Source organism: Hirundo rustica, chromosome 3, assembly GCF_015227805.2.
Source record: "Hirundo rustica isolate bHirRus1 chromosome 3, bHirRus1.pri.v3, whole genome shotgun sequence".
Classification (NCBI taxonomy): domain Eukaryota; kingdom Metazoa; phylum Chordata; class Aves; order Passeriformes; family Hirundinidae; genus Hirundo; species Hirundo rustica.
The window spans coordinates 2,239,948-2,264,984 of NC_053452.1; the positions used below are offsets into that span (position 1 = coordinate 2,239,948).

General features: G+C 49.9%; 1 protein-coding gene across 1 annotated transcript; it reads right to left on the bottom strand.

Annotated features, from left to right (window-relative positions):
* Window positions 1-16,086: 16,086 nt before the first annotated feature.
* LOC120750653 (uncharacterized) lies at window positions 16,087-24,729 on the bottom strand. Its single transcript, XM_040059567.1, has 8 exons — window positions 24,602-24,729; window positions 22,837-22,948; window positions 22,061-22,205; window positions 20,752-20,865; window positions 20,014-20,158; window positions 18,979-19,127; window positions 18,254-18,393; window positions 16,087-16,923 (listed from the first exon to the last, which is right to left on the bottom strand). Exons 2-8 carry the CDS (start codon window positions 22,940-22,942, stop codon window positions 16,802-16,804), a joined length of 921 nt encoding a protein of 306 aa, XP_039915501.1. The 5' UTR covers window positions 22,943-22,948; window positions 24,602-24,729; the 3' UTR covers window positions 16,087-16,801.
* Window positions 24,730-25,037: the final 308 nt, after the last annotated feature.

Genomic DNA, 25,037 nt, shown 5'->3' on the forward strand with positions numbered 1-25,037 from the left:
CCTGCGGTTTCCATCGAGCAGGGACACTCCTTGCCTAAATTCAGCAAGACACTGCAGAGGGTAGAACCCTCCAAGATCGTTATTAAGAACCCATAGTTTTTTCACAAAGAATGGTGAGTGGTTATAAAATTGAAAAATAACCCAGCTGTGGGTTGTTACCCCGTCCCATATCAGACATCAGAGAATCCACACGAGAGAGCTGCTGAAAACCAGGCTGAGCAGGTCACTCCTGTGAAGCATCTCAAATTCAGATCCACGCTTCTCCTCTGTCTTCTTTCCAAATCCAGTAATAAAAACTATGGAGGGTAACTAAGGGCTAAAGCACAACTTCACCCAAATGTGCCGTGTTCCTTCACTGTTTCACTCCAGGTCCCTCTCTTGTGTTCTCCTTGTTGCTGTTATTCTCCTCCTCCTTCTTCCTCATCTTCATTGTCACTCCTACAGCTGATATCTGTTCCAGATGCAAACCAAATTCCAGCCACACTGGAACCACAACGTGGCCTCCAGGTGCCCCTGTGGAGCAGAGATGTAACAGGGGGAAAAAAATAAAAGGAAAAAGGGAGCTTGCAGGATTCCCCACGCAGCAAATCCCCTGAAACAGGCGTTTGGAGCATTCCAGCATTTTACACGAGGATATCACAGAGGGAAGCAATAAAGGAAAGTTTCCTGCTCGTGTGAAGGAGCAGGGTGAGCCCTGGACCACTCACAGCTTTCATCCAGACAGCTGAAAATGAGGGGAAGCTCTGTGGGGGTCCCAGCCCTGTCTAGACCCCGTAGCTGTTCCCAAAAGGAGGATAACAGGCAAAAGAGGTGAAGGAGCAGCCACCCAGGGAGGCACCGAGGTCCCCCTGGTTCCAGGGCCAGCTCTCTGCACCAAGCTCAGCCCACAGCAGCTTCAGGCACCAGGGCAAAGAAAAGAGGTAGAAACTGAACCACGAGGGGGAGGTAAAAGAAATTAGTCAGGCTAAAGAGTTCTAAACTCTTCTTTGACCATGGCCTTCCAGCTTAACCTCTCCTGAAAGGCTGGAACTGGAGTCCCTCCTGCCACAGGAGGTTCTGGGGGACGAGACCCGGAATGGGGCAAAACCTGCTGCCTCTGCAATTCTGCCTGAAATTGAGGAAAAGGTTGAGAGCAGCCTGTTTAATGTGGTGGAAAGACTGACCAAGACAGAGGCCGGGGCGAGGGTGCTGTGGTGGCACCCCACAAACCTGTCCCGGGCATGGGGGGACAGCTTGGGGCAAGGAGGAGAGGTAAGGTCATACCCCCGATGTCACCGAGACACACAAAGCAGTCACACGCAGACAAGAGATTTTCGCAGAGGTTCTTCCGATCCAGCTCCCAGCTGAAAGAGCAGAGAGAAGAGAGCCCCTTTGTTTATTTTTTTAATTTTTATACATTTGTGGGTCTAGCAGAAGGTTGGCTTTTTGGGGTTTCCACCCCTCAGCCCCAGTGGCCAGACCAATTGTCAGTTACAATTGTTTTCAGGTTAGAAATATGCAAAGGACAGAGAATGAAAAACAAAGGATTTGTTTATATTACTTCTGTGGGAAAGGCAGAAAACTGCTCTAATATTCTACAGTAACTAAAAGATCTGACTCCATTTATGAAAATCAAAAAGCTAATAAAGAAACTCAGAAAAACCAGGGTAACACCCCAGCACATATCAAACTTTTGTCAACCAGGAAAACGAGGAAGTGATGCTCTCCACTTTCCTCAAAATGCACTTATTGCTGCCTCAGCAGATCCCTGTCACCTTCTGGGACGCCAAAACCAATTAGTTCAGTCTGAAAGGAAAATCTGCCTGGCCTCAAATGGGCATCTCCATGAGCAGGTGCAGAAAATGCCCAGCCTGAAGGGATGAGCAGCCTCTGCCTCCAGTCGCCACTGACCGGTGAGATGCGTCGTGCCCTTACAAACACGAGGGCAGGCTCAGCTGCTAACACAAAACTCCCTCCCCTGATCCAAAATGATGCAATTTAAATATCAATCCTTTTTTCCCTAGGAAAAAAAAACCCCTCCCACTTGAGTCTGCACGGCGAGGCTGTGCATCTAGGCTGCCATGAGACTTCCCCTGCGTAAAACAGGGAGACCTTTCAACCCCAGGGGCTTTGCTTCCCGCGGAGGAAATCGAGAGGGAGCAAAGTTCACCGCCGTCAAAACAAGCCTCGGCCCAAGAGCAGGTTTCCACACACTTGCCTGGATGTGAGAAGAGGGTGCACAGCCCCAGCGGCCCAGAGAACATCTGAGGTTTTCACCACGGCTTCGGGTTCGCTCTGCCTCCAGGTTGTCCCCGAGCGGAAGGAGAGCCGCCGTGGCCCTCCATTTCAGCGGGGACCGCTGCCAAATCCCCAATCCCAACGTAGCTCTGGTGCCTTTGAGCGCCAGCAGCCGATGGGAGTGGCGGGTGCTCTCGTGCTCGGTCGGTTTTGGGGTATTTTAGGGAAACTGCCTCGGTCCCTGCTGCCCTCAGCCAGCTCCAAGGCTTTGCTGCCAGCGGGAGTTCCCACCACGCCGGGGTTTGGTGCCCGGCTCAGCATCTCTGCCCCGTCCCTGTATCCACAGCTGGCCTGATGGGTGTCAGAGGGAAGAAGGGCTGGGAAGAAAGAGGTTTGGGGAGGGGGAAAGCAGGATGTGCTCCTGTCTCTTTCCCAGCCTGCCGCCAGCGGAGCAGAAAGCGAGAAGGCCGTGGGGCGGTGGGAAAGGAAGGAACTTCGAGGGCTGCGTTCCCTCTGCATTCCCGTGATGGCTGGAAGCGGGTGAGCAGCAGAACACCACCACCACCACCACCTCTGGGGGGAGGAACATCCCCTCACAGCCCCAGGATGAGAGCAGAATTTTGGGAAACGGAAGGAACATCCGGCAAGGCATCTGGCGTTGGCAAGTGACTGGGGGCAGCGATTTGTGCCCGAGGGACAGCAGAGCCCTGAGCAAAATGGGAGGCAGAGGGAGAGCAGGCCCTTTTTTCCAGCGCTGCCTGCTACATTTCTCACTTTTGGAGGAGAAAGTTGAGCAGCTGATGTTGCTGGGGCTGCGGGAAAACCTTTCTGGGCTGCTTGGAACGGAGGGAGGGGAGCAGGTCCATCCCTGGGGAGTCCTGGAAGGAGTCCGGCTCTTCTTGCTGACCTTCTTTATTTTTGCTTCCTTTAAAGGCTGGGAGGAAAGAGGGAGGGAGGACCCAAGCAACGTGGTCTGAAAGAGAGGGGGGGGAAAAAAAAAAAAAAAAAAGAGAAAAAAATAAAGGCAAGTTAAAGATGTGAAGTGCCTGGCAGAGACCCAAAGCACAAGAGCGCAGAGACCGTGAGAAAAATGTAAGTTTGCTGTCCAACTGGATGGAAATCAGATGGCGCTTGGGACACCACGGGACTCGTAAATGAATAAAGGAACGGGCAGGAAAGGAAGGAAGAGCCAGCCAGGCTGGAGAAGGCCAAGCAGCAGTGCCTTGATCCCAGCAGGGTTAATAGCTGTGAGACTTACTCCTACAGGCAGCAGGGATTGTCCTGTAGCGCCATAAATCCTTCGCTAACTGCTAAAGCAGAGAACGGAGTGAGGACTTCAGGGCTCCGGTGTTGGGAGTAGCTGAGGAGGAGGAGGCAGCCATGAGGATGGGGAAGAGAGCCATCCACAGCTGCTCTGGTGGCACATGGCAGCTTCCCCTGCTGCTCCCAGCTCACCTAGTGGCTGCCCTGACCCTTGGCCCAGGAATGCCGCGGTATCTGCTGGGCATGGATGGTCTCCGGAGGTCCCGAGTGGCAGAAGGACACAGGGGCGGCAGAAGGGGTGGGAAACTCCCTTGGGAAGGTCTGCCTTTGGAGCTCAAGTGACTTTTGGGACCATGGGACATGCTTTGTGGCTAATGGAAGAAGATCCCTGTGCCTTTATTACACACAGATCCTTGAGACACCACCGGATCCAGCCTCTCCTGCAGGACCTCTGTTGCCCTGGTTTTTCTGAGCCTTTTGATTTTCTTAAATGGAGTCAGATCTTTTTAGTTATTGTACAATATTAAGAGCAGTTTTCTACCTTTTCCCACAGATGTAACATAAACAAATCCTTTGTGTTTCATTCTCTGTCCTTTGTCTGCGTATTTCTAACCTGAAAACAATTGTAACTGACAATTGGTCTGGCCACTGAGGCTGAGGGGTGGAAACCCCAAAAAGCCAATCTTCTGCTAGACCCACAAATGTATAAAAAGTAAGAAATAAACAAAGGGGCTCTCTTCTCTCCGCTCTCTCAGCTAGTAGCTGGATCGGAAGGACCTCTGTGAAAATCTCTTGTCTGCGTGTGACTGCTTTGTGTGTCTCGGTGACAGACCTCCTGTTTGTGCCCGCCTGCTGAAAGGGGAAACCCACTCAAGGAGCAGCAGGGACAGCTCAAGAAGCCTTTGTGAGCTCTGTATCACCCATGCCAAGCAGGACAAGGCACCTGGGGGGACGGGAACAGGCAGAAATATTCGGAGAGGACAAGCAGACCCACAGCTGCAGCCGACGACACCGTTAAAGCAGCGTGGAGCATAGAGGGGGAAAAAAAACCAAAAAAGACCCCCAAAACCTCCATCCCAACACCCACAGAGCATCTTCGTGACCTGGCGGGACCTTGCCTGCGGATGTCCGGGCTCGGGGCTCCCTCTAGAGGGTTTTGCACACCCAGCCAATGTCCCCGCCACGGCCTTGGGAAGGGGATGGAACAGAGCCCAGGGTTCAGCCCTTCCTGCCCTTGGGGTCCTGCTCGGCGTGGGGGGCATTAAGAGCATCCCTGAACTGCCCCGAGCCAGCATGAGCATCTCCAGCTCTGCAAAGGGGCAGACACTCAGCGGGGCTTTTTATCTTCTCTTCTGTCAGAGTAGGGATTAAACGCTCGAGAGATGGTGCTCCTTGTTCAGACTCAGATGTTTATTAATTCTTATCCATGGTACAGTCTCACAAGCTGTGAGTTCTAGCTAACAGAGTGAAAAACGACCTCTGTCTCTTTCTCTACAAGGCCTTTTAAGGAGAAACTGTCCAATTAGGAAATGACACCTAAATTATTTTCCCTTTTAACCCAATAACCAACCACCCCTGGCCTGCAGCGTGGATTTTTCTATCCAATTACAAAATCCCACCCAGACCCATGGAAAAGAAGATGAAAAAGAAGGACTCAGCCTCTGCCCTAAATCCTCCATCATGCTTTATATCTATTACTGTATTCTAAACCCTTAAACTCTGAGTTTCCCACCCTGTGCTATCACACACTTCTATCCAAACTCCACACCCACAATCCCAGTGCTGTCACTCCATTTGGGAGCCTTTTCCACGGGCTCAGGTCAATGCAGTGTTTGCTTGGGGGTCAGTGCCTGTGAGCACAGAAAGCCTGGAATTCTCAGTGCCCAGGGTTCCAACAACTCAGCACGTTCACAAGGAAGTGTTCACATGGATTATTTCAGCCAAGCAGGATTTGGGGAGAGGGGCACTGGAAGCTTCCTTGCTAATAACTTAATTTCAGCCCAGACTGCCCAGAGCAGTGGGGCACTCCATGAAAAAAAGAAATCCATGTTAATTCACCCTTGAGGCTTTAATGAGGGCAGCTGCCAGGGGCAGGTTGGCAGGTGGGCAGCATCTCACGGCCTTTGTGAGGGGGTCCTGGCTCCCCACCTCTCAGGCCAAAGTCACAGGCAGAGAGAGGCCACAGAAAAGAAAAAGAGCACCAGGAAGGAGAGTTGGGGTGCTTTTAATGTTTCCTAGAACAGAGAAATTTGAGGTGCAAACACACGAAGCTGTAGGGAACCTGAAATTCTCCCTTTGACAAAGGGCTCAGCCCTGGCAGCAATGCCCAGCTCAGCTGCGAGCAAGATTTCTGTTTCCCGTCTGCATACAAATTCCAGCTGCCCTGCTCCCTCCAGGAGGGACAGGAGAAAGCTGGGGACAGAAGCACCACAGGAAGCTGCACTGCCTTCTAATCCCCACTTTTTCTGCTGGTGAGACAGATGTTCTCTGTGCAGACCCTGGGAGAAGACGAGCAGGATCCTGCTCAGCGCCGGCCTGAGGGCGCAAGCACCGACCATGCCAGAAAGGGCTCTTGAAGGGACAGTCACACCTTACCAACTTAACATTCCCCACTGAAAGCCTGGTCAGACACTGGGACAGGCTGCCCAGGGATCTGGTAGAACCGCTGTCGTTGGAAATGTTTAAAAAAAAAATAAATTAAAAATAGCATTGATGCGGCGCTTAGGGTTTGGTGTTGGGCTCGGCAGCGCTGGGTTGATGCTTGGACTCGCAGGTCTCTTCCCACTCAAATAATGCCGTGATTCCGGGATGCAGCTGGTCCCCAGGCTGGCTGATGGTTGCCTTCACTAGATGGTGCTCTACGCCCTCCCTAGAAATCCATTTGGGAGCCAGAGCCCGCTCCTCTTGCGCTGCGTTTCCAGCTGCAGCCTCGGAAGGGAGGAGAACGGGTGTTTTCCAGTTCGGGGGATGTTTTCCACAGCGGCAAAGCAACGGGGGAAAAAAAGCGGCAGAGGGGTTTGAGGAGTCCCAGGTTGCGGTGAAAAGAGGTTGAGGGGATGCAGCAAAAGACGAGATCATTTTCCCCCTGCCTGGAAGATCCTGAGGAATCAGAGAGTCCTGGCAGAGGACAGCCAAACCTTCCCTGGCCAGGACTCAGCTGAGGGAGGACACTTTTTCCCCCTCCAACCATCTCCTGCTTTGTGGGCAAACCCTTCCAGAAGCCACCTGGGAGCTTCAGCACCACCGCAGGAGGAGCAGGGTGCTTGTGCCTCCTCCTTCACCCATCCAAGAGCCAAGCTCCATCCCCAGGGAGCCCCGCCAAGGTCGTCCCATCAGATAAAACGCACCGTCGTCAAATTAAAATGCAGGGAGCATTTTAATGCAGGGAAGCTCTGGGTGGGCACCAGACCCGCTCCGGCACCCTCCTGGCATCGGGAGGGAGGATGCCTCTCCAGGGCTTCAGCAAAGCGGAGCTCTTAAGCGGTGCCTGTCAGCCAGCAGATAAACACACTCGGAGTTAAAAGTGTGTTTATCACCCTCTGATGGGAAGTACGGCGTGTGTTTGTGTACAGCATGCGAGTGGAGACGCTTCCTAAGCCTGCAAGGGAGCTGCCCAGGGACAGAGGCGGGCTGCTTTGGGTGGAAAAAGGACTTGTCAAGGTTTCCTTGCCTGATTATCTCCCGTGTTCTCTTCGCAAAGCGCCGGCGGGGGTCTGGCCTTGGAGCCGGCCGATGGGTTTTTGCGTTTGTTGCTCTTTTTGAAGCCTCAAACTCTTTCCCCCGTGGTGAAGACAGAAACCATTTCCCAACGGCAAGCCTCTCCTGCAATGCAGTTTTGCAGGACAAATCCCCCGGAGGGGTTTGTGCTCTGTGTCGTGGGTGCCTTCAGCGCACACAGCCTCTCCTCTGACCAGCTGTCAAGAGGTTTCAGGAGGATCCTCGTGGCTTTACACGCCCCGGTTGGGAAAGCTGGAGCTTTGCGGGAGTCAGAAGCCAGGCCTCTGTTACCCTGGTTTTTCTGAGTTTTTAAGGCCTTTTTGAATTTCATAAATGGAGTCAGATCTTTTAGTTACTGTAGAATATTAGAGCAGTTTTCTACCTTTCCCACAGAAGTAACATAAACAAATCCTTTGTGTTTCATTCTCTGTCCTTTGTTTGCATATATCTAACCTGAAAACAACTGTAACTGATAATTGGTCTGGCCACTGAGGCTGAGGGGTGAAAAACCCCAAAAAGCCAATCTTCTGCTAGACCGACAAATGTATAAAAAGTAAGAAATAAACAAAGGGGTCTCTTTCTCCGCCTGGATTCAGCTTTGAGGTGGATGGAGAAACCTCTGCTCTCCAAAACCTCTTGTCTGCGTGTGGCTGCTTTGTTTATTTCTTACTTTTTATACATTTGTGGGTCTAGCAGAAGATTGGCTTTTTGGGGTTTCCACCCCTCAGCCTCAGTGGCCAGACCAATTGTCAGTTACAATTGTTTTCAGGTTAGAAATACGCAAACAAAGGACAGAGAATGAAAAACAAAGGATTTGTTTATGTTACATCTGTGGGAAAAAGGTAGAAAACTGCTCTTAATATTGTACAATAACTAAAAAGATCTGACTCCATTTATGAAAATCAAAAAGGCTATTAAAAACTCAGAAAAACCAGGGTAACATGCTGGAGATGCTGCCCACAACTGGTGCTGTCCCAGAAGGTGAAGAGCCAGCAGTGCTTTGGTTTGTGATCCATCAGTGTCCAAAGACGAGGAAACCCCATCAGGACTGAGGGAAAGCTGCCTTTCTATCAGGAAGGGGGAAAAAGGGGGGAGAAAAAAAAAAAAAAAAGAGAGAGATTCTTGTTTCTCCAGCTGAGTTGGAGTCGTTTCCCTGACCATCTCCACCCCAATGCCGTGGAAGGCAGCTGCTCCAGTCCTGCCTCACACCAAGTGTGTCTGCCTTTTGAGATCAAGAGGTTCAGGGAGGGCTGTGAGGAGATGAGTGATGAGGAGACAGCCTTTGGGAGGCTGCCGGGGCCAGCGAGGAAGCCCAGCCCTTTATGCCAAGCCTTGCATCTTTCCAGGGGCTCAACCACTTCTGCATCTGGACAGCATCTGTGGGAGAGGGCGAGAAATGGAAGCTCCTTCTTCCCTCCCGTGGGCTTTCTCTGATCGACACATCAAGGGCAACACCACGGGAAACCCCACAAGTGGGTCTCACCCTAAGGATGCTCCAGGGCTTTCCTAATGTGGGCTCTCTTTTGTTGCCTGCCCATTCAGCGACACATCTGCAACCCCTGAGTGGGTGGCAGCAAAAAAAATTAAAACAAAAAAAACCAGCACCACAATGATGAGAGGAATTTTAAACTTAAGCACTGGAGTGTCACCCTGGGTTTTTTGAGGTTTTTTTTAAAGATTTCTACTCGTTCATAAGATGGAGTCAGTTTCTTTGGTTTCTGCAAAATATTAGGAGCAGTGTTTCGCTTTTCTCACCCATGGGAACAAAAATAACCCCTTTTTTTTTCTCGTTCCCTGTCCTTTGTTTACATATTTCTAGCCTGAAAATAATGTTGGCTGACAGCTGGTCTGACCAGTGGGGTGAAGGGGCAGCAACCCCAGAAGCCAATCCACAACCAGGCCCACAAATGTATAAAAATGAAAGAAATAAACAGGCTCACTCTGCAAAAAAAAAAACCCAAAACATCTCGCTGCGCCCTCATGCCAGTTGAAATCATCTCAGCTGGCTGCAGCAGTGGATGCCTAGGTGCAGGTTGCCCTCGGTGTATCCAGAGAGCAGATTTAGACCCGGGTTTAAGCTCGGGCTTTGTGGAGCGATGCTCGGGGCGCACACCCCAGGGCCTGGGCTGCAATTCCTGGCTGCTTAAGAAGGGCTCATTTGTAACTCCTCAGCATCTCTGCCTGGTTTGTGCCCTGGGGGGAAGCCCCAGGGACAGGTTTTCGGGCAGGAAATGGGGTGGTGAGCAGGGCTGGCACCCCAACACAGGGACAGCATCTGAGCGAGGTCCCCAGCCCAGCTCAGCAGCACGAAGGGCGGCGCATTGGGCATTTTTGGGATGGCTTTTTGCTCTGCTTCAGCTCCTCCCTGCCCGAGCTGATAATGTGCCAGCGATCCTGCGCCCAAAAACCTGCTGCGGAGAGCAGAGAGATCCACAGGCAGCCGCTGCCGGCTCTGCAGGGTTTGGATTTGCCGCAGGATCATCCGTGTCCCCACTGCCACCGCAGGCTGGAGCACCTCCAGCACTGGGGATTCCTCAGTCTGGTGGCAACTGGGAGACCAAACTTCATCCTCCTTGCCCTCAGCCCGGAATATGGGCAGGAGCATCACATTCCCCTCCTCCACGCCCTGGAAGAAAAGGGAGAAGGATGAGATGCTGCAGAAGCCCTGACCTCGTTCCTTACCCTGCCTGCGTGTGTTTTGTGGTAACGCCGCGATAATTCCCGGGCGCTTCCTTTCCATTTTCCCAGCCAGGCACCAAGGCCGCTGCCATCAGCCCGTCTCCTTGTCTCACTTGCAGGAGTGTCCTCAAGGAACACCTTTGCATGCGGCTGAACAAGACGTTCCCGTCGGAGGAACCACCAGGGTGTTTCTTTCCTGGTTTTCCGCCCATCCTGTTAAACTTTTCCTAAGCTTTTCCTCCCGCTGCTCTGAGCAGGATGCCTTCCTCTGGCTGGTGGCACGTGCACGGCGTGCCCGTCACTTCCTATCGTCCTTTGGCCAGGTGGGCTGCAGCTTGGAGAGACGGCGCTCCTGGGGGAGCGACAGTGCGCAGAGACTCGTAAATACGCTGTCCCAAAGTCAGACCGGGCGCTGTCTTCCCAAGGAGATGTCGGAAGCATCCGAACAGTGGTTTGCTGCGTCAGGGTGGGAATGAGCCTGGCATGACTGGTGTGCAGGCCCTGTCCTGGGTGTCAAGTGTCACCCTGGTTTTTCTGAGTTTTTTAAAGCCTTTTGATTGTTCATAAGATGGAGTCAGACCTTTTAGCTTCTGTACAATATTGGGAGCAGTTTCTGCCTTTTCTCACACATGTAACATAAAGAAATCCTTTGTTTTTTCATTCCCTGTCCTTTGTTTGCATATTTCTAACCTGAAAACAATTGTAAGTGACGGTTGGTCTGGCTGGGAGGTGATAACTCCAGAAGCCAATCCACAGCCAGACCCACAAATGTATAAAAAGTAAGAAATAAACAGGCAGAGGGGCTCTCGGCCTTGGCTCGGCCTTGGACTCTCTCGGAGGAACTCTCTGCCCTGTGAAATCTCTCGTCTCCATGTGGTTGCTTTGCGTGTCCCGATCACAATCAAGGATCCATCAAAAATGCCTCATGGATCACCTCCACCTGCTGCAGCAGCGGTGGAGGACACGTGCAGCCCCAAGCCACGACTTCACCCTTGCTGCTGGCACACTGTGGGTGTCCCCTCCTGACTTCTGCTCTTCTCCAAGTGCGTCTGTGATGAGCTTCTGTCTGATGGAATTTCTCCTACTGAACACATTGCTGCTCCTGGAGGGAACTTTCTCGTGCCAAGGGTGGTAGGACTGGGCAGAAACATATTTGCAGGGGTAAAGGCACCCCATAAACCAGGGGAAACACAGCGGGTCTCCCAGGAGGCTGCATTTTTGGTGGCCGAAACAAACCACAGCCCAAAGCAACGTCGTGCAGGTGTTTTGTCCGTGCTATTTTAAACGGGCTTAAGGTGAAGCATTAGGGCAAGGAAATGCAGACTCTGGATCCCAGGCTGGTCTGACACAGCTCTCAGATGTGTCTGCTCAATCCCTGTGCTCCTCTCTTATCTCTGAGGCTGTTTCACAGCAAAATATTCCTCTGTTCTGTTCCTGCAAAATATGCATTGCCACCAGGGTAAGCAATGACAACCACGGGCCCAAACGCAATTATTTTTATTCCTCTCTTGGATAAAAATATGCCATGGACCACTTGCTTAAGCCAAATACTTTTCAGTAAATGCTCTTTTTTTTTTTTTTTTTTGAGTTCCCGTTTCTACCAGAACAGTGTTGAGACAACTCAAGTTACCAGCTAATGTCACCGTCACTTCCAGCGCTCCCGTCCTGAGCGGGCAACATCCCTCCTGTGATTAAACATCACATTCTACCAGCTTCTTGCCCAAAGGCCTTCAAGACCCTTGCTTCCCAAAGAGGAGGGAGAAAACACAGCATCCTTGTGCTGCTCCTCAAGGGTTTTGAGTCAGGTTTTCCGGCGGGGAAGGCCCACGGAGCTATCACACAGCCAATGCATGTTCTGAGCAGTGTCCCATCTCTGCTGGGAGCAGGGTCAGGCTCTGGGGCTGCTCCAGCATTTTTTCCCACACGTTCAGCCCATGCAGGAGTCCTGCCCCAGCCCATAAATCTTTGCTGAGATGCCTTTGACAGAGGGAGGGAGCTGATCTCCCGACACGGGGCCGTCCGGGCAGATAAAATAAATATTTAGCTGGAAAACATCTAACAGTTTTCAAAGGGCCTGGGATGGCCCAGCGTGTTTAGACTGTGTGCATAGCAAAGGGTGCTGCTGTCTTTAATCATCCTCCTATGTATTCCAGGCTTTTATCTGGAGCTCTTCACAGCCCTCCACAGAGAGGTTTGTCTCGTTCATCCCTGCGTCACAGATAAGGAGATGGAGGGCTGGGCTTGGGGTGCTTGGGGTGCCGCCTTTCCAGCCACCTCTCTTTGTGTTTCCTCTCCAAGGCCAGCGCTCCTCCAACGAGATTACATGAGAAGTGTTCTCCTGTTCCCGTGTTCTCCTGTTTCCATCTTTTCTTGTTCCCGTGTTCTCCTGTTCCCGTGTTCTCCTGTTTCCATCTTTTCTTCTTCCCGTGTTCTCCTGTTCCCGTGTTCTCCTGTTTCCATCTTTTCCTGTTCCTGTGTTCTCCTGTTTCCATCTTTTCTTCTTCCTGTGTTCTCCTGTTTCCATCTTTTCCGGTTCCCGTGTTCTCCTGTTTCCATGTTTTCCTGTTTCCATCTTTTCCTGTTCCTGTGTTCTCCTGTTTCTGTGTTCTCCTGTTCCCGTGTTCTCCTGTTTCCATGTTTTCCTGTTTCCATGTTCTCCTGTTCCCGTGTTCTCCTGTTTCTGTGTTCTCCTGTTTCCATTCTCTCCTGTTTCCATCTTTTCCTGTTCCCGTGTTGTCCTGTTTCCGTGCTCTCCTGTTTCCATCTTTTCCTGTGCCCGTGTTCGCCTGTTTCCATCTTTTCCAGTTCCCATGTTCTCCTGTTTCCACCTTTTCCTGTTTCCACCTTTTCCTGCTGCCCCTCTCCCAGCAGCAGTCCCCGTGTCCCACCGTGCCCCTTGCCCCTGGATGCAGCCAGGAGACAGGTGTCTTTGCAAACTGAATTGCAGATGAAAAGCCATGCTGCTTTCTCCTCCGCTGCTTTGCATGGTGGAGCAGCATCTCCTCCCTCCAGCAGGCTCAGCTTTATTTATTTATTACTCCGTTTCACAGATGCTTTAATATAAAGTAATTAGTCCTGAGGGTAGCGTTGAGCCAGGAACAAATTAGGCTGTAACATGACGTCTCCTCTGCCTGGGTGCTCTGTTTTTTGGGGAGCCCAGCAGGAGAGGCTCCTGCCTGGGCTCTGCCTGAGCTCTGTAACCACGAGCATCACGAGGGGGTGTGGTGTTCTCTTCCTAAAGCAAGAACTGAAGCATGATTTTTTTTCTTCTGGAAGCTGTGTGGGCTTCAATGAGAGCCTGACCCAAGGTCTTACAACCCCATTAAAAAAAAAAAAAAAAAAAAAAAAATTCCTTTTGAATTAACACATTTGCTTTCTCTGTTCAAATGCATATTTCCCTTGCCCCATACGGCTTCTCCCATACAACATTGTTTTGAATCAGATTTTCACAGAAACTTTTACTTAAAACAACAGCCTAGCAGCCTCAGAAATAAACAGCCCAGCCTATGGGAAAAAAAAAAAAAAAGTGATAAACTGCTGGGACATTCTCAGCTGGAAGCTGCCTGAACAGGAGCTGGCCCCAGGCTGGGGAAGGAGCATCCCCACGCATCCCCAGGCGTGGTACTGAAGTTGTCCATCCGGTGGTGTTTTGTAGATCACCTTGCTTTTCCCCGTTTAGCCACAGAGGGAATCTCTGCAGAGGACGAGAAGTGTAAAGCCGGTTTTTGTATCAGAAAGCAAAGTGCGTCCCTCGTGTCCTGGGAATTTCTTCACGCCTGGCTTTGCCAGCCCCATCCATCTTCCAGCCCTGTGGGTCACGGGCACTCGGGTCACATCCCAGGCTGAGCGTTTTCAGAGCCATCTCTTCACAAACCAAACTAATTCTTCAGGCCTTGCCTTCTTAAGGCCACCAGCTTTCCAAGAAATTTGAAATCCCATTAAATTCACTCAAATCCCATAATCCCCCGTGGAAACAAAGGCTGGGCTGATTATTTTTTTGCTAAAAGGCTGGCGGGCTTCCAGCTCTCTGCTGAAAGAAATATCTTTTGTGGGCAAAATCATGTGCTGGTGGTTTTGGAAAGAGAAATAAGTCAAAATAAGGCATTTCAGGAAAAAAAAAAATGTCTTTTAAAATAGCCTTGAAGCTATCTTTATCCCCAAGTCAGGAAGAGGAAGGGTCACACTTATTTTTCATCTGCTTTCCCCCCTGCCCACTGAAAGAGAAAAGGGGCAGGTGGTTTATTTTTAGGCTCCTGTTCCCGCTGCAGACGTAAGAAAAGCCATTTCCCCCAAAGCTGGCTGGAGCTTGGTGCGCTGGGACAGCTGTGGGAACCTCTGGCTGCACCAGCTGTGGGAAAATAGGGCTTGGAGAGGGTTTTGGGGACCAGGAAATTATCCATGGGTGGCCAAATGAGGGTTGGGGTAGCTCATCATTATCATTTCAGGGCAGTCATCAGGGGCTTTCTCACAGTGGGGTCTGCAAAGATCAAATGGGTGCTGCTGCGGCACCTCATCAGAAAAGAGCCTTTGAACCTCTCCTGCAGCTGATTTTGGGGTGGTGAGAGCAGAGGGAAGGGGCTCACATCCCTGAGCTGCTCCTCAGCTCTGGGAAGCATGGATGGGCAGGGAGGCATCTCACTCCCTGATGCCCCTGCTCTTCCCAAACCCTTAACAATCTCCCGGGAGCGCAAGGGGAGGAGCTGCACAAAGCCCTCGAGATGTGGGTGCACAGCGCAGCTTTAGAGGCAGGAGGGTGCTCTAAGTTCCACTCCTTTCCTGCCATTCCTGATGTCTGTGGGTGTCCTCTGGGTGAGGGTGGCTGCCAACACCCCAAACCCCTGTGCCCAAGTGGCAGGGGCCAGGTGAGACCATGTCACTTGTGAGGTGAAGCACAGCACCATCTGGTACAACCCTGCAGTGACTCCTGTCCTCTCTCAGCTCCAGAACAGCGTTTTGCAGTTCCTCAAGCCACCTTCTCCTTCACCACCCTGAACAACCTTCCACCACGAAGCAAAACCCTTGATTTTGGGTGAGCACCTTATCCGGCCCACCACACGTGGGCCAGCAACCTCCCTTCCAGAGAAGCAGCCCCTCTGCTCCCCAGCTTTAATCACCAGTGGGAGGACTTGGATTTTCCTGGCAGCTTTTAGTGCCTCCGCCACATGAGACAGCTCACCCTTGTCTGTGCTTTTTGAGCCCTTCAGAGGTCTGTGAGACAACTTCCCTTCGCAAAAAGCCCTGTCAGCTCTCCCCAGATAATTAATTGCCTTCTCTGATACAGTTTCTGGCCATTTGGCCAGCACAGACATGAGGTACAGACACCAAGAAACCTCCTGAAGGCATTTTTTGATGTCCTGTGGAAAAGCAGCGCGGCTGCTCCGGTCCAGGAACTGTCTGCAGTGCTCTTGCTGGGGAGGATGCAAAACCTTCCCGTGCATTGACTGCTGCACAACCTCACAGCAGCTTCTCACCTTGCTTGGACCCCTTAATCCCCCTGCATTAAAGAAGGCAGCTTATGGAGAGGCTGCTGGGAATTTATTAGCTGAGCTCTTGGGAGGCAGAGCTAATAAAATATAAACCTACTGAACAGCGTGCTGGACAAAGGAGTTTAAATCATTCCTAGCAATCTACATCCTCCAGCTCTTCACCTGAGATCCCAGCAAGGGACCAGAGCCACTCTGGAACCCTGGGCATGAGAGAGGTGGGAGCCAGGAGAGTCGCTTTAGATGATTCACAGAGTTAGTGACAGAGTGGTAAAATTAGCTGATTTATTTGAAAATTAAAAAAAAAAAAAATACCACACCAGAATGATGAGAGGAATTGCATTACACTGCTTTTGGTTCTTGCTAAATGTAAATAGTGGGACTTGTTATTTTAGAATTTAGCTTTGTTAATAGTTCTGCAAGATGCTCAACATCTGAAAGCACTTTCCTGGCGCAAACACTTTCCAGACACCTGTGAGGCACCACCAGCCCTCGATCAGGCACAGGAAGGAGAGGCAGTGGTCCAAAAATTCAGTCAATCCAGTTTTAGGCTACCTAATCCCAGCTCAGAAGTGGTGCAGCCACGTGAGGAAGCACTGATCCAGGATGAACTCGCTCTACCGGTTCAATTTTTCTTCTTCTTCCTTTTTTTTTTTTTTTTTTTTTTTTTTTTTTTTTTTTTTTTTTTTTAACAGGTTTCCTTTCAAGCATCAGGCTTCACCCCAAATCAGGCACCAGCTCATCTGTACATCCAACCTCCTCCCGGGGCAGCCACGAACCCTGTCCCAGTGAGAGACATCCGGCCAGCCCAAGCTGTGCACAGCTCAGGGAGAGGCAACGCGGTTGTGTCAGAAATCCTCAGCCACTCCCCCCTGCGCCCTTGAATATCAAACATCAGAGCTGCCACTGCAAAGGTAGACACCAGATTGTAGTGTCTGCTCCTGTCACGCTGAGGAGGAGCAGGGAAAGGAGCAGGGGCCGCCTGCAGGAGATCTGCTGACGGCACCAGGGCTTGAGGATGCTCAGCACCGCTGGCCCAGGGAGTGACAGACCTCCCCCTGCTCCCCTGGGATGCCAGGGACTGTGCACTTGGATCTGCGCTTCGAGGAAAGTGAGCTAGCCGGGAAAGAACAAGAACAACTGTGTGTGCAAGCCTCCTTGCACTGGTGGGAGGAGAGAGCCACGGCCCTGGCGTCACAAAGGTGCTCAGGACCTTTTCCTGAACTTTTCCAGGGTAAAACCAAAGGGATTCAAGACAGGGCTGCGAGTAGCTGGTCCAAGAGAATGTGGGGGCAAGACGCATTTGCAGGCACAAGGCGTCTGCCTTTGGAATGGAGGATGAGAGAGAGGAGAGCAAGGAAATTGATACAGGAGGGGAGGACCAGCACATGCCCAACTCTTTTTTCTCCCTTTCAGGTATCAGCCACCATGTGCCAGAGGTCTCAGGCCACTGTGCCTGAGGGACCTCGGGATTCTGATGCTTCCAGTGGTCTCTTCCAGTGTCTCCATGCGACTAGCCCCAGCCGAACAGCAAAGATCAAGCAGGTCAGTGACAGCAGAACAACTGGGGGGAAAAAACCACAGGAGCATGTCAGAGCATAAAAAAGGACAGTGCCTCTTGTCATATTTTAGCTCCCAGAACAGGGGGTATTCAGGGAGAGAGAAAAAAACCCACAATCCCCTGTGCAGGATCCATTACCCCCGGAGTTGTATCTCTGAATTTTACTGCTACACAGTGAAACTTGCCCAATGCTTCCAGGTGAAGGAATGACTAAAAAGGGAGAGGCTTCCTGGACACAGGAGTTAAAATACATTACATTAACAAAATACTCCAAGAATAGTTGAACTATATAAAGAAACGTGTACTAGTTTGGGAAAAGCACATTCTGGTCCTACCAGCCGAACAAGCTGAACCGCTGTGAATGGAGTTTTGCTGGTAAGAAATGTACCTACTGCAGGAACAGAGCTGCCTGCCAGAGACCACGAACACCTCCACGTTCCTGGTGGCCACAACCATCAGGGACAAGCCTCCAGTGCCCCCACAGCTGTGGCAGACAAGCTTTGCCAAGTCCTGCTGGGTGCTCTCAGACGTGACCAGGCTCCAGCTGCACTTACAGCGAAGGGATCTGTACTGGAGCAGCTCCAGTGGGTGATGCCAGCCCAGAATTTAGTTTTAGCCGCTGGTATGTGGCCAGTGGGAAGGCTGAAGGGTGGGAACACGCTCCCTCCTGCTGACCCCGTGGTGGGAATAGGCATCCCAAACTGTTTCAGCAGGATTCAGAGTTCATGCAGCTCAGCCCCTTTCATGCCGGCATAAAACCGCTCCTAGTGGCACGGCCTCTGCCAGACTGTGATTGTACAGAATTTGGACAGCCTAAGCCCTTTTACCACGGATGACTACACTCAACTCTGCTACAGTGGCTGGCAGCAACCAGATAATCCCAGGAAAACTTGTTAAGGCTAGCCCGAGCCCTGCAGAGGAGAGGAGCATGTGCGGGGGTTTGCACCGTGGCTCAGAAGCTCATGCACTGCTCCATTACTGCCCAACAACACAGGGCAAATGGAAGCCCACAGCCTTCATCCCAGCCCTGCTTTTCCTTTGGCCTGCCCTACATCAGCTGGAGATGCTGGAGGAGCCGAGTGGGTGATGGAGGACTGCAGGACAAACATATTGCACTGGGAAAGCGAGCTTGAGACAGCTCAAGGTGTGGGTTCAGCCCCAAGGCTCGCGGGCAGTGATTTCTGCTCTGCTCTTCCCTCACCTTCAAATGCATCCCTAGCTCTGCTTTCCACAAATAATGCTTTTCAGCTGGCAATTCTCTCTGCCCTCAATACAGGGGAAGGATGTTTACAGGCTTTTTTTTTTTTTTTTTCCAGGAGTTAGGAAGATTCACCTATGAAAACGTCGTTGGTGCGTGGGGATGAAAACGAGCGCTTCCCGCACGCGCTGCCAGTCAGAGCTGCTATGACCACGGGGTAGACTGTGAGGTTATAGCGGACATACTCGTCAAGAAAGTAGTTCTCTAGATAAAACCTGTCAAGAAAAAGAGTGACCAAAGTAAGAATTCTCCCCTGTGTATTTTTTTTTCCGCTCCCTAAGAAAGGGATTGGACAGAAAATGGAGGGGTTTTGCGGGCCAGCTGGGACAAGAGTCCAAACTTTTTCATTTACTAGTATTCAAAACATTGTAATTTAAAAATATATTTTTAAACAAATATTTTTTGAAAAATGATTATTTAAATAGTATCAAAAACATTTTTAAATATTATTTTAAAATTATTATTTAAAAATTATTATTTAAAATTTATTATTTAAAATTTATTTATTTCAGGCAAGTTTAGGGAAAGGTAAAGCCATGTCTCATACAGTTTTTTTGATACACACCTGTAAACCTAAGACAGGCTGGGCTCATGCAAGTCACAAAAACCTGCTCCTGGCCCACAGTGCTTATTGGCATCGCTCTGCCCAGACTCCCAGTTCATCTCCATGAATGATAACAGAGGCTTTTGCACTCGGTGTTGGGAGAGGGAAAAGTGACGAGTCAATGGTGACATTGGTCACCACTGGTGAGGGTGGAAGTGGTTTCTGAGGCTCGGTGAGGACCCTGGGGGTCTCTTACCACATCACCAGGCCGAGAGCCAGGATGCTCAGGGAAGCAGTGGATGCTTTCTCATCGGGCACGTCCCACTTGTAGATCAGCACGACAGCAAAGTTGAGCAGCGTGGCGATGCTGGTCCATGTCAGGTACAGTGCCAGCCCGTTCTGCACCTGCCACGTGGCACAGAAAGAGGACAAGAGTGACACACAGGACATCTCTGATTGTCCTTGTGATGCCTCAAGTTTTATTTTCCATGTATTCCATGTTCTGTGCTGCCCAGGTGCAGCTCTGAGCTCACACTCGGTGTCACTCAGCTCTCTGCACACAGCAGGGACACAAAACAAATCTTTTTCCTGCTGCACACCCAGGACAACTTTCAGCCCCAAAAGCACAAACAAGGGTGGCTGGAGGGAGGAACAAGAAGGATGGGAGCTCACAGCCTGGAGCTGGAATTGGACAATTAAATCCCAATATGCAAATGCAGCAAAACTTATAAAAATGTGAGACCTTGTGACCGCTCAGCCATTTTGTGACCATTTTGGGTGCACCTCGGGTGTAGCCCTGGTCAGGCTCTTGTCCTGCCCAAGGTGTATCCTAAAGGCCTTTCAATAAATATCTACTTTATTCTCCAGCTCTGTGCAGTCTCTGTCTCAGCTCAGCCTGCCCAAGGCATCACTTGGTGGCCCGTAGTTCCCGGTGCAGTTAAGCCCACCTTCTGGACCTAGCTGCAGGAAAAGTCCCTCAACACAGAGAAAAGGTGAAGCCTTGGACCCTCCAGGGGCTCCAGAAATCCAGCCCAGCAGTTTGTTAAACTGGTGTTTCAGGAAGTGCAAAGAGCAGAGCCCACTCCCAGTTTGTGCCAGGAGATGTAGATACCTTTCCAGAAGAGTTGTGAGGAACTTTTCCGTGCAGGGCAGAAATCTTCCCTTAGCTACCTTCTGCCACTAGATCTTTCACTCTGATACCTCCAACACCGCACAGAGGTTGTTTTTTTTGTTGTTTTGTCGTGTTTTTTTTACCATTTACCCCCAGGAGAGCTTCTCGAAAGCCACCTACCAGAATGCGGATGAGCCAGAGCTCAGCTCTGTGACCCTTCACAAACCAGGAGGAATGGATGCTCAAGGCTCGGTGGGAGACAAACAGGGAGGCACATGTGGTGAGAGAGAGGACTACCAGGAACACCAGGGCTGGAAGGAGGTATCTAGGACAGAGAACACGTGCACACACAGTGGACATCACATTTTTCTCAGTGGTGTCACAATGGCCTAATTTGTAGCTTTAGCGTTTGGCCTTCACTGGCTTTAAGTCGATCAGCCTTTAATAAAGGTAACCACCACACATAGCCCTCATTTTGACATACTGCTGTTGCTGTTTTACTCTGTTAATCATGAAGTTGTTTTCCTGACTGCAAGAGATTTCTTCACCCCTTGACAGCGGTGCTCTCGTAAGCCCTTAATGTGCCCGTCATTATGGAAACAATCCAAGGCAAGGAGCTTAACTGCATTAATGAAGGGAGGCACGGCTCCTGTCTCACCTGTGGAGGTAAACATGCAGAAGAACAGCAGCTTTGAGGAGATCTTAGGCCTCAATGACCAATCTTTCTCACGGGCAAGGTGACAACACAATGCAAAATCCCCAAATTTTGTGAAGGCTACATTTTGCCAAAGCCTGGCATAGGGTTTTACAGATGTAAGTGTTCACACACAGAGGAAAAAAAAAACATAGAGAAAAAAAAGAGTACTGGGGCAATCCCATCAAGAGTGTTTGAAAGCGTAACAGGCAAAGACAACTTACTCTCTGTCCCACAGAAAGAGCCATCCAACATTGAGGCCGTTATTCAGACACCACGCCACATAAAAAGGAATTGGCAGCAAGTCTGGCTTTATGAAGACATATCCAAGTTCATTCCTGCCAGGAAAAAGTGGGTATGGAGAAAGAAAAACAATGCCTTTGTGGCCTCATTTTCCTAATATTAGGAGGGACTTTACGTTGGAATTAAACATTTTGCCTTCAGTCAGACTATTTCCCCTCTGTGTCCTTCTCTGACAAAATACAGTAATACCTGTGGCTTTCCCTTTCAGGCAGTTATTGATCTCATAGCTCCAGGAAAATTTTCCAGTCCAGTTCAACAAACCAAGAGACTCCCCAGTGCTGGTTGTTTTATCTCTAACAGAGAGAAAGCTCAAAGCATTAGCTCCATAATCCATTAATTTTGCCCCTGTGGATCCTCAGCCTCTGGCAGTGGGTAAGTGCAGGTACTGGATACATGTCAGATTCCCCAAATCCCTAAAAACAAAGCTTCACAGAGGAGTTTACGTACTTTGATACTTGTCCACATTTTAGAGGAGTTCATGTACACCTCCAAACTGCTTCCCAGCTTTGGATGGTGGACATAAGGGACGCTCCAGCCACAGAGCTTCAATGTGCCAAGTCAAGATAAATGGCAATTTATCTTCTGTTAGAAACTGGGATTTAATGCTTGGGAGATGGTGTTTGTGATCGGACTCAGATGTTTATTAATTCTTATCTATGGTACAGTCTCACAAGCTGTGAGTTCTAGCTAACAAAGTAAAAACTTGCTCTCTATCTCTTTACAAGGTCTTTTAAGGACAAATTATGAAATGACACCTAAATTATCTTTACTTTTAACCAAATAACCAACCATTCCTGGCCTGCAATGTGGATCTTTTCTATCCAATTACAAAATACCACCCAAACCCACAAAGAAGAATGTGAAAAAGAAGGACTCAGCCTCTGCCCTAAATCCTCCATCTTGCTTTATATCCATTACTGTATTCTAAACCCCTAAACTCTGAGTTTCCCACCCTGTGCTATCACACACTCCTATCCAAACTCCACACCCACAATCCCAGTGCTGTCACTCCATTTTGGAGCCTTTTCCACGAGCTCAGGTCAATGCAGTGTTTGCTTGGGGGTCAGTGCCTGTGAGCACAGAAAGCCTGGAACTCTCAGTGCCCAGGGTTCCAACAGGTTTTCCCTTGCTAGAAATCCCTGAAAGGGAGGTAGGAGACTGAACTAATCCAAAAGGGAAGAGCCACTGTCCCTTCTCACTTATGCTGTAAGCAGTAAATAAGGAAAATACCTTCGACAGATCCCTGACAAGGCGTAGAGAAGCCAGGCAAGCTGCCAGGAGTAGATGACATTCCAGATGAGGAATGTCCAGCCAGCTGGTGTGAAATCAGTGCTGTACTTGGCCGAGATGTTTCCAGGGGTCGTCCTGAACAGACCTGCGGTGGTGAATGTCATTGCAGGCAGAAGTGTTATTACATCCAGAGGATGGGGAAACACTGCTGACTTTCCTCAGCCTTCAGCCTCCCTCCCTACCTCGGGGGGTTCAAGGGAGGCGCCCTCGGTGCAGACCAGCCACGCGCTGCAGTTGGTTTGGACGTCCATGATGGGATCGCTGTCCCAAACTGGGAGCACTGCTCACCTTCCCCCTCACACAGAACCAGAAAAACCATCTGTCTGTGCAATGCAGAGGACAGCACGGTGGCAGCTCCTGGCAGATTCTGCCAGGCAGCGTTCAAACGCAGCACCGCCGTCACCCACCAACCCACAGCGGCAGCCTGAACGTCTCCCACCGGGGATACAAGGGTATGCAAGGTCTGCCTTTCAGCCACCACTAGATCCAGCTCCAGTGGGGACATTTACCTGGATTTCAGGGGACTGGCTAGGGGCCAGGCATTCGGCTGTGACACCCGGAGGATGAGCCAGCTCCTTCCACCTTTCACAGAGCAAGGCGCGTTTGGAGAGTTGATGAGGTAGCGAACACACCTATCCCATCTAAGCCACCTTGTCTCACTGCACGATATAAAGCTCGAAGCCCACCTCTGAATGAAGAAAATGTGCTTGCATTACCTTTGAAAGTCCCAGTCGCATTTCCAGCATTCATAATCACCATGGCCGTGTAAGTAGCCAGAGACAGAAACATCACCAAAATCTTCAACTTATGCAGAGCATCCATCTTACTCTGAAACACATTAGAGATGTTCTTAGAGATCCTAAAGGAAGCCTGGATTTGTCCCACGTCCCAGAGGCTGTTTCAGAAATGATTGTCGTAAATTCACGAATTTTAACAGCCGACTTTTATTTGTGCAGTTTTCATTAGAGCTACAGAGGCCTTTGCACTGGCTAGGAGCATCTCCCTTTGAAGAGATCTCGTGAGGTTGCAGAATGGAAACGGGAAACTTGGGGAGAGCCGCCTGCTCTGCCACCCTCCATTGCAAGAGCCATAACTTAGGTTTGCCTCAGGTTTTCACAAAGGCCTAAATAATTAGCCCAGAAAATTAGCTTATCTGGCATCACTGTTGCAGTTCTACTGAAGCAAATGGGCTTAGCAATTTTGCCCACTCTAGGAAGCAAATACGAAAATGCTGAAGTCTTCTCTTTGCAGCCAAGTGCCTTTTAATTCAGCACAACTTCTCACATTTACCTCTCTAATCCTATAACTCTGACAAATTAACTTCCTTTCATGGTGGTACTGCCTCCTCATCTACTGGCTGCAAATAAGCTTTAAACGCTTTAGCACGTCTCAAGAACTTTATAGACTATAAAATCCACATTCTACAATTTTTCAAGGTTAGTAAGTAGTGGCTTAAGCTTTCCCAAGTGATTTCCATTAGTCCAGCATTTATTCTACCCCAGAAGAGTTCAGCGCCACCTCTAAGAGTAAGCACCCAACTACAGGCTACAGCTTTTTTTCTCCTCAGGGCTCAGCACTTGAGCTGCTTTCTCTCTGCAGTGACACTTCAGTGCTTTCCAGGGTTGGCAGGAGTAACAACTGGGTTGTTTCACGTTGCTCAGCCTTGAACAATAAATTCCAGTTCCCACTTCAGTGGACTGTTTTATAGTTCCAGGCTTTGTTCACAGAACGCGCTGCATCCAGACACGTCACAAGGAAGTGGGAAGGGAAATGCTGTTTTCTGCGAATCCATACATGTATTTCCCTTTTCAGCTCTATCTTAACAGAAAAAAACCCCACGCTTTTAAAAAGTAAAAATTAAAATCCTGCGCGGAAGAATGCAAGATACGAAATCCCAGCTAGATTTATGTCAGTCGAATCGCAGAACCACACGTTGTCTTCAACAGATACACTGGATTAGCAACTTCTGAAAAGAAAAATCCACTATTGTACCATTGTTTTGTACCATTGCATTGTCCTATTAGAGAGATCGTTTCTGGCTCAGGAAATAACTGACATGCAGATTTCTGGAAGCCATGAAAACGTAGGAGAAAAATATCACTGTACACTTGTCAGTGATCATGGAAACAACACAAGAATATAAGAACAAGACATCTGCCTGCTCCAAACCCATACAGGGGGCTCGATGGTCCTGTGATCTCCCTGCCAGGCCAAAACTCTGTCCTCCCACAGTCCTGTCATTGACTTCAGCATCCCATTTCTTTTTCATTGGCATATTTGGAAGGACCTTGATTGCACAGCTTCAGAGAAACCCACGTTTGCTTGGGGAAGCCTTATTAAACAGGTCAATAGTTTCACCGGTGTCTCTCACCTCCTGCCTCCCTCTAACTTACTGCCTGCAATAAATGTCTGCAACGTTTCCTGCCTGCAGTCAGTCTCCAGCCACAAACACCCATTAGAAGAATCAGAAATATTACTCACAGGAATCCACACGGGCTTTATGGCAGCGTTATACAGCTGTGGTTCAGCTACAGGCAGCGCTGGGGAGTCTCCGCCTCCTGAACTTATCTAAAGAGATTTCACACAACTCTCGGAAGATTAATAATCACTTATTATTAAAAGGAAAGTAAAAGCCCACAAAAGTCAGACATGCTTTCTGTCTGTGTGCTGCTGCAGCCTCCGATTGGCTAAAGCCTCCCAAAAACAAGCACTTATGCAAGAGAAATGTGATTACTTAACCACAGCCTTTTATAACAGCCAGACATTTCGTATAACGTTGCACGTTCCCAACTTGTTGGCAGACAGAAGCTAATGACTGCATGCTCCGGGCTCTCGCCTGCTTTGTCCCTCTCCATCCCTGCCAGGAGGAGGGAATCTGACCGCTTAAACGCAAAACATCGCATCTCAAAATCTTAGC

Coding starts and splice junctions, on each gene's coding strand:
- LOC120750653 (XM_040059567.1), bottom strand. CDS start 22,942: ATGGATGCTCTGCATAAGTTGAAGATTTTGGTGATGTTTCTGTCTCTG. Junction 22,206..22,836: donor TGCGACTGGGACTTTCAAAG/GTAATGCAAGCA, acceptor TCACCACCGCAG/GTCTGTTCAGGACGACCCCT. Junction 20,159..20,751: donor CTCTTTCTGTGGGACAGAGA/GTAAGTTGTCTT, acceptor TCTCTGTCCTAG/ATACCTCCTTCCAGCCCTGG.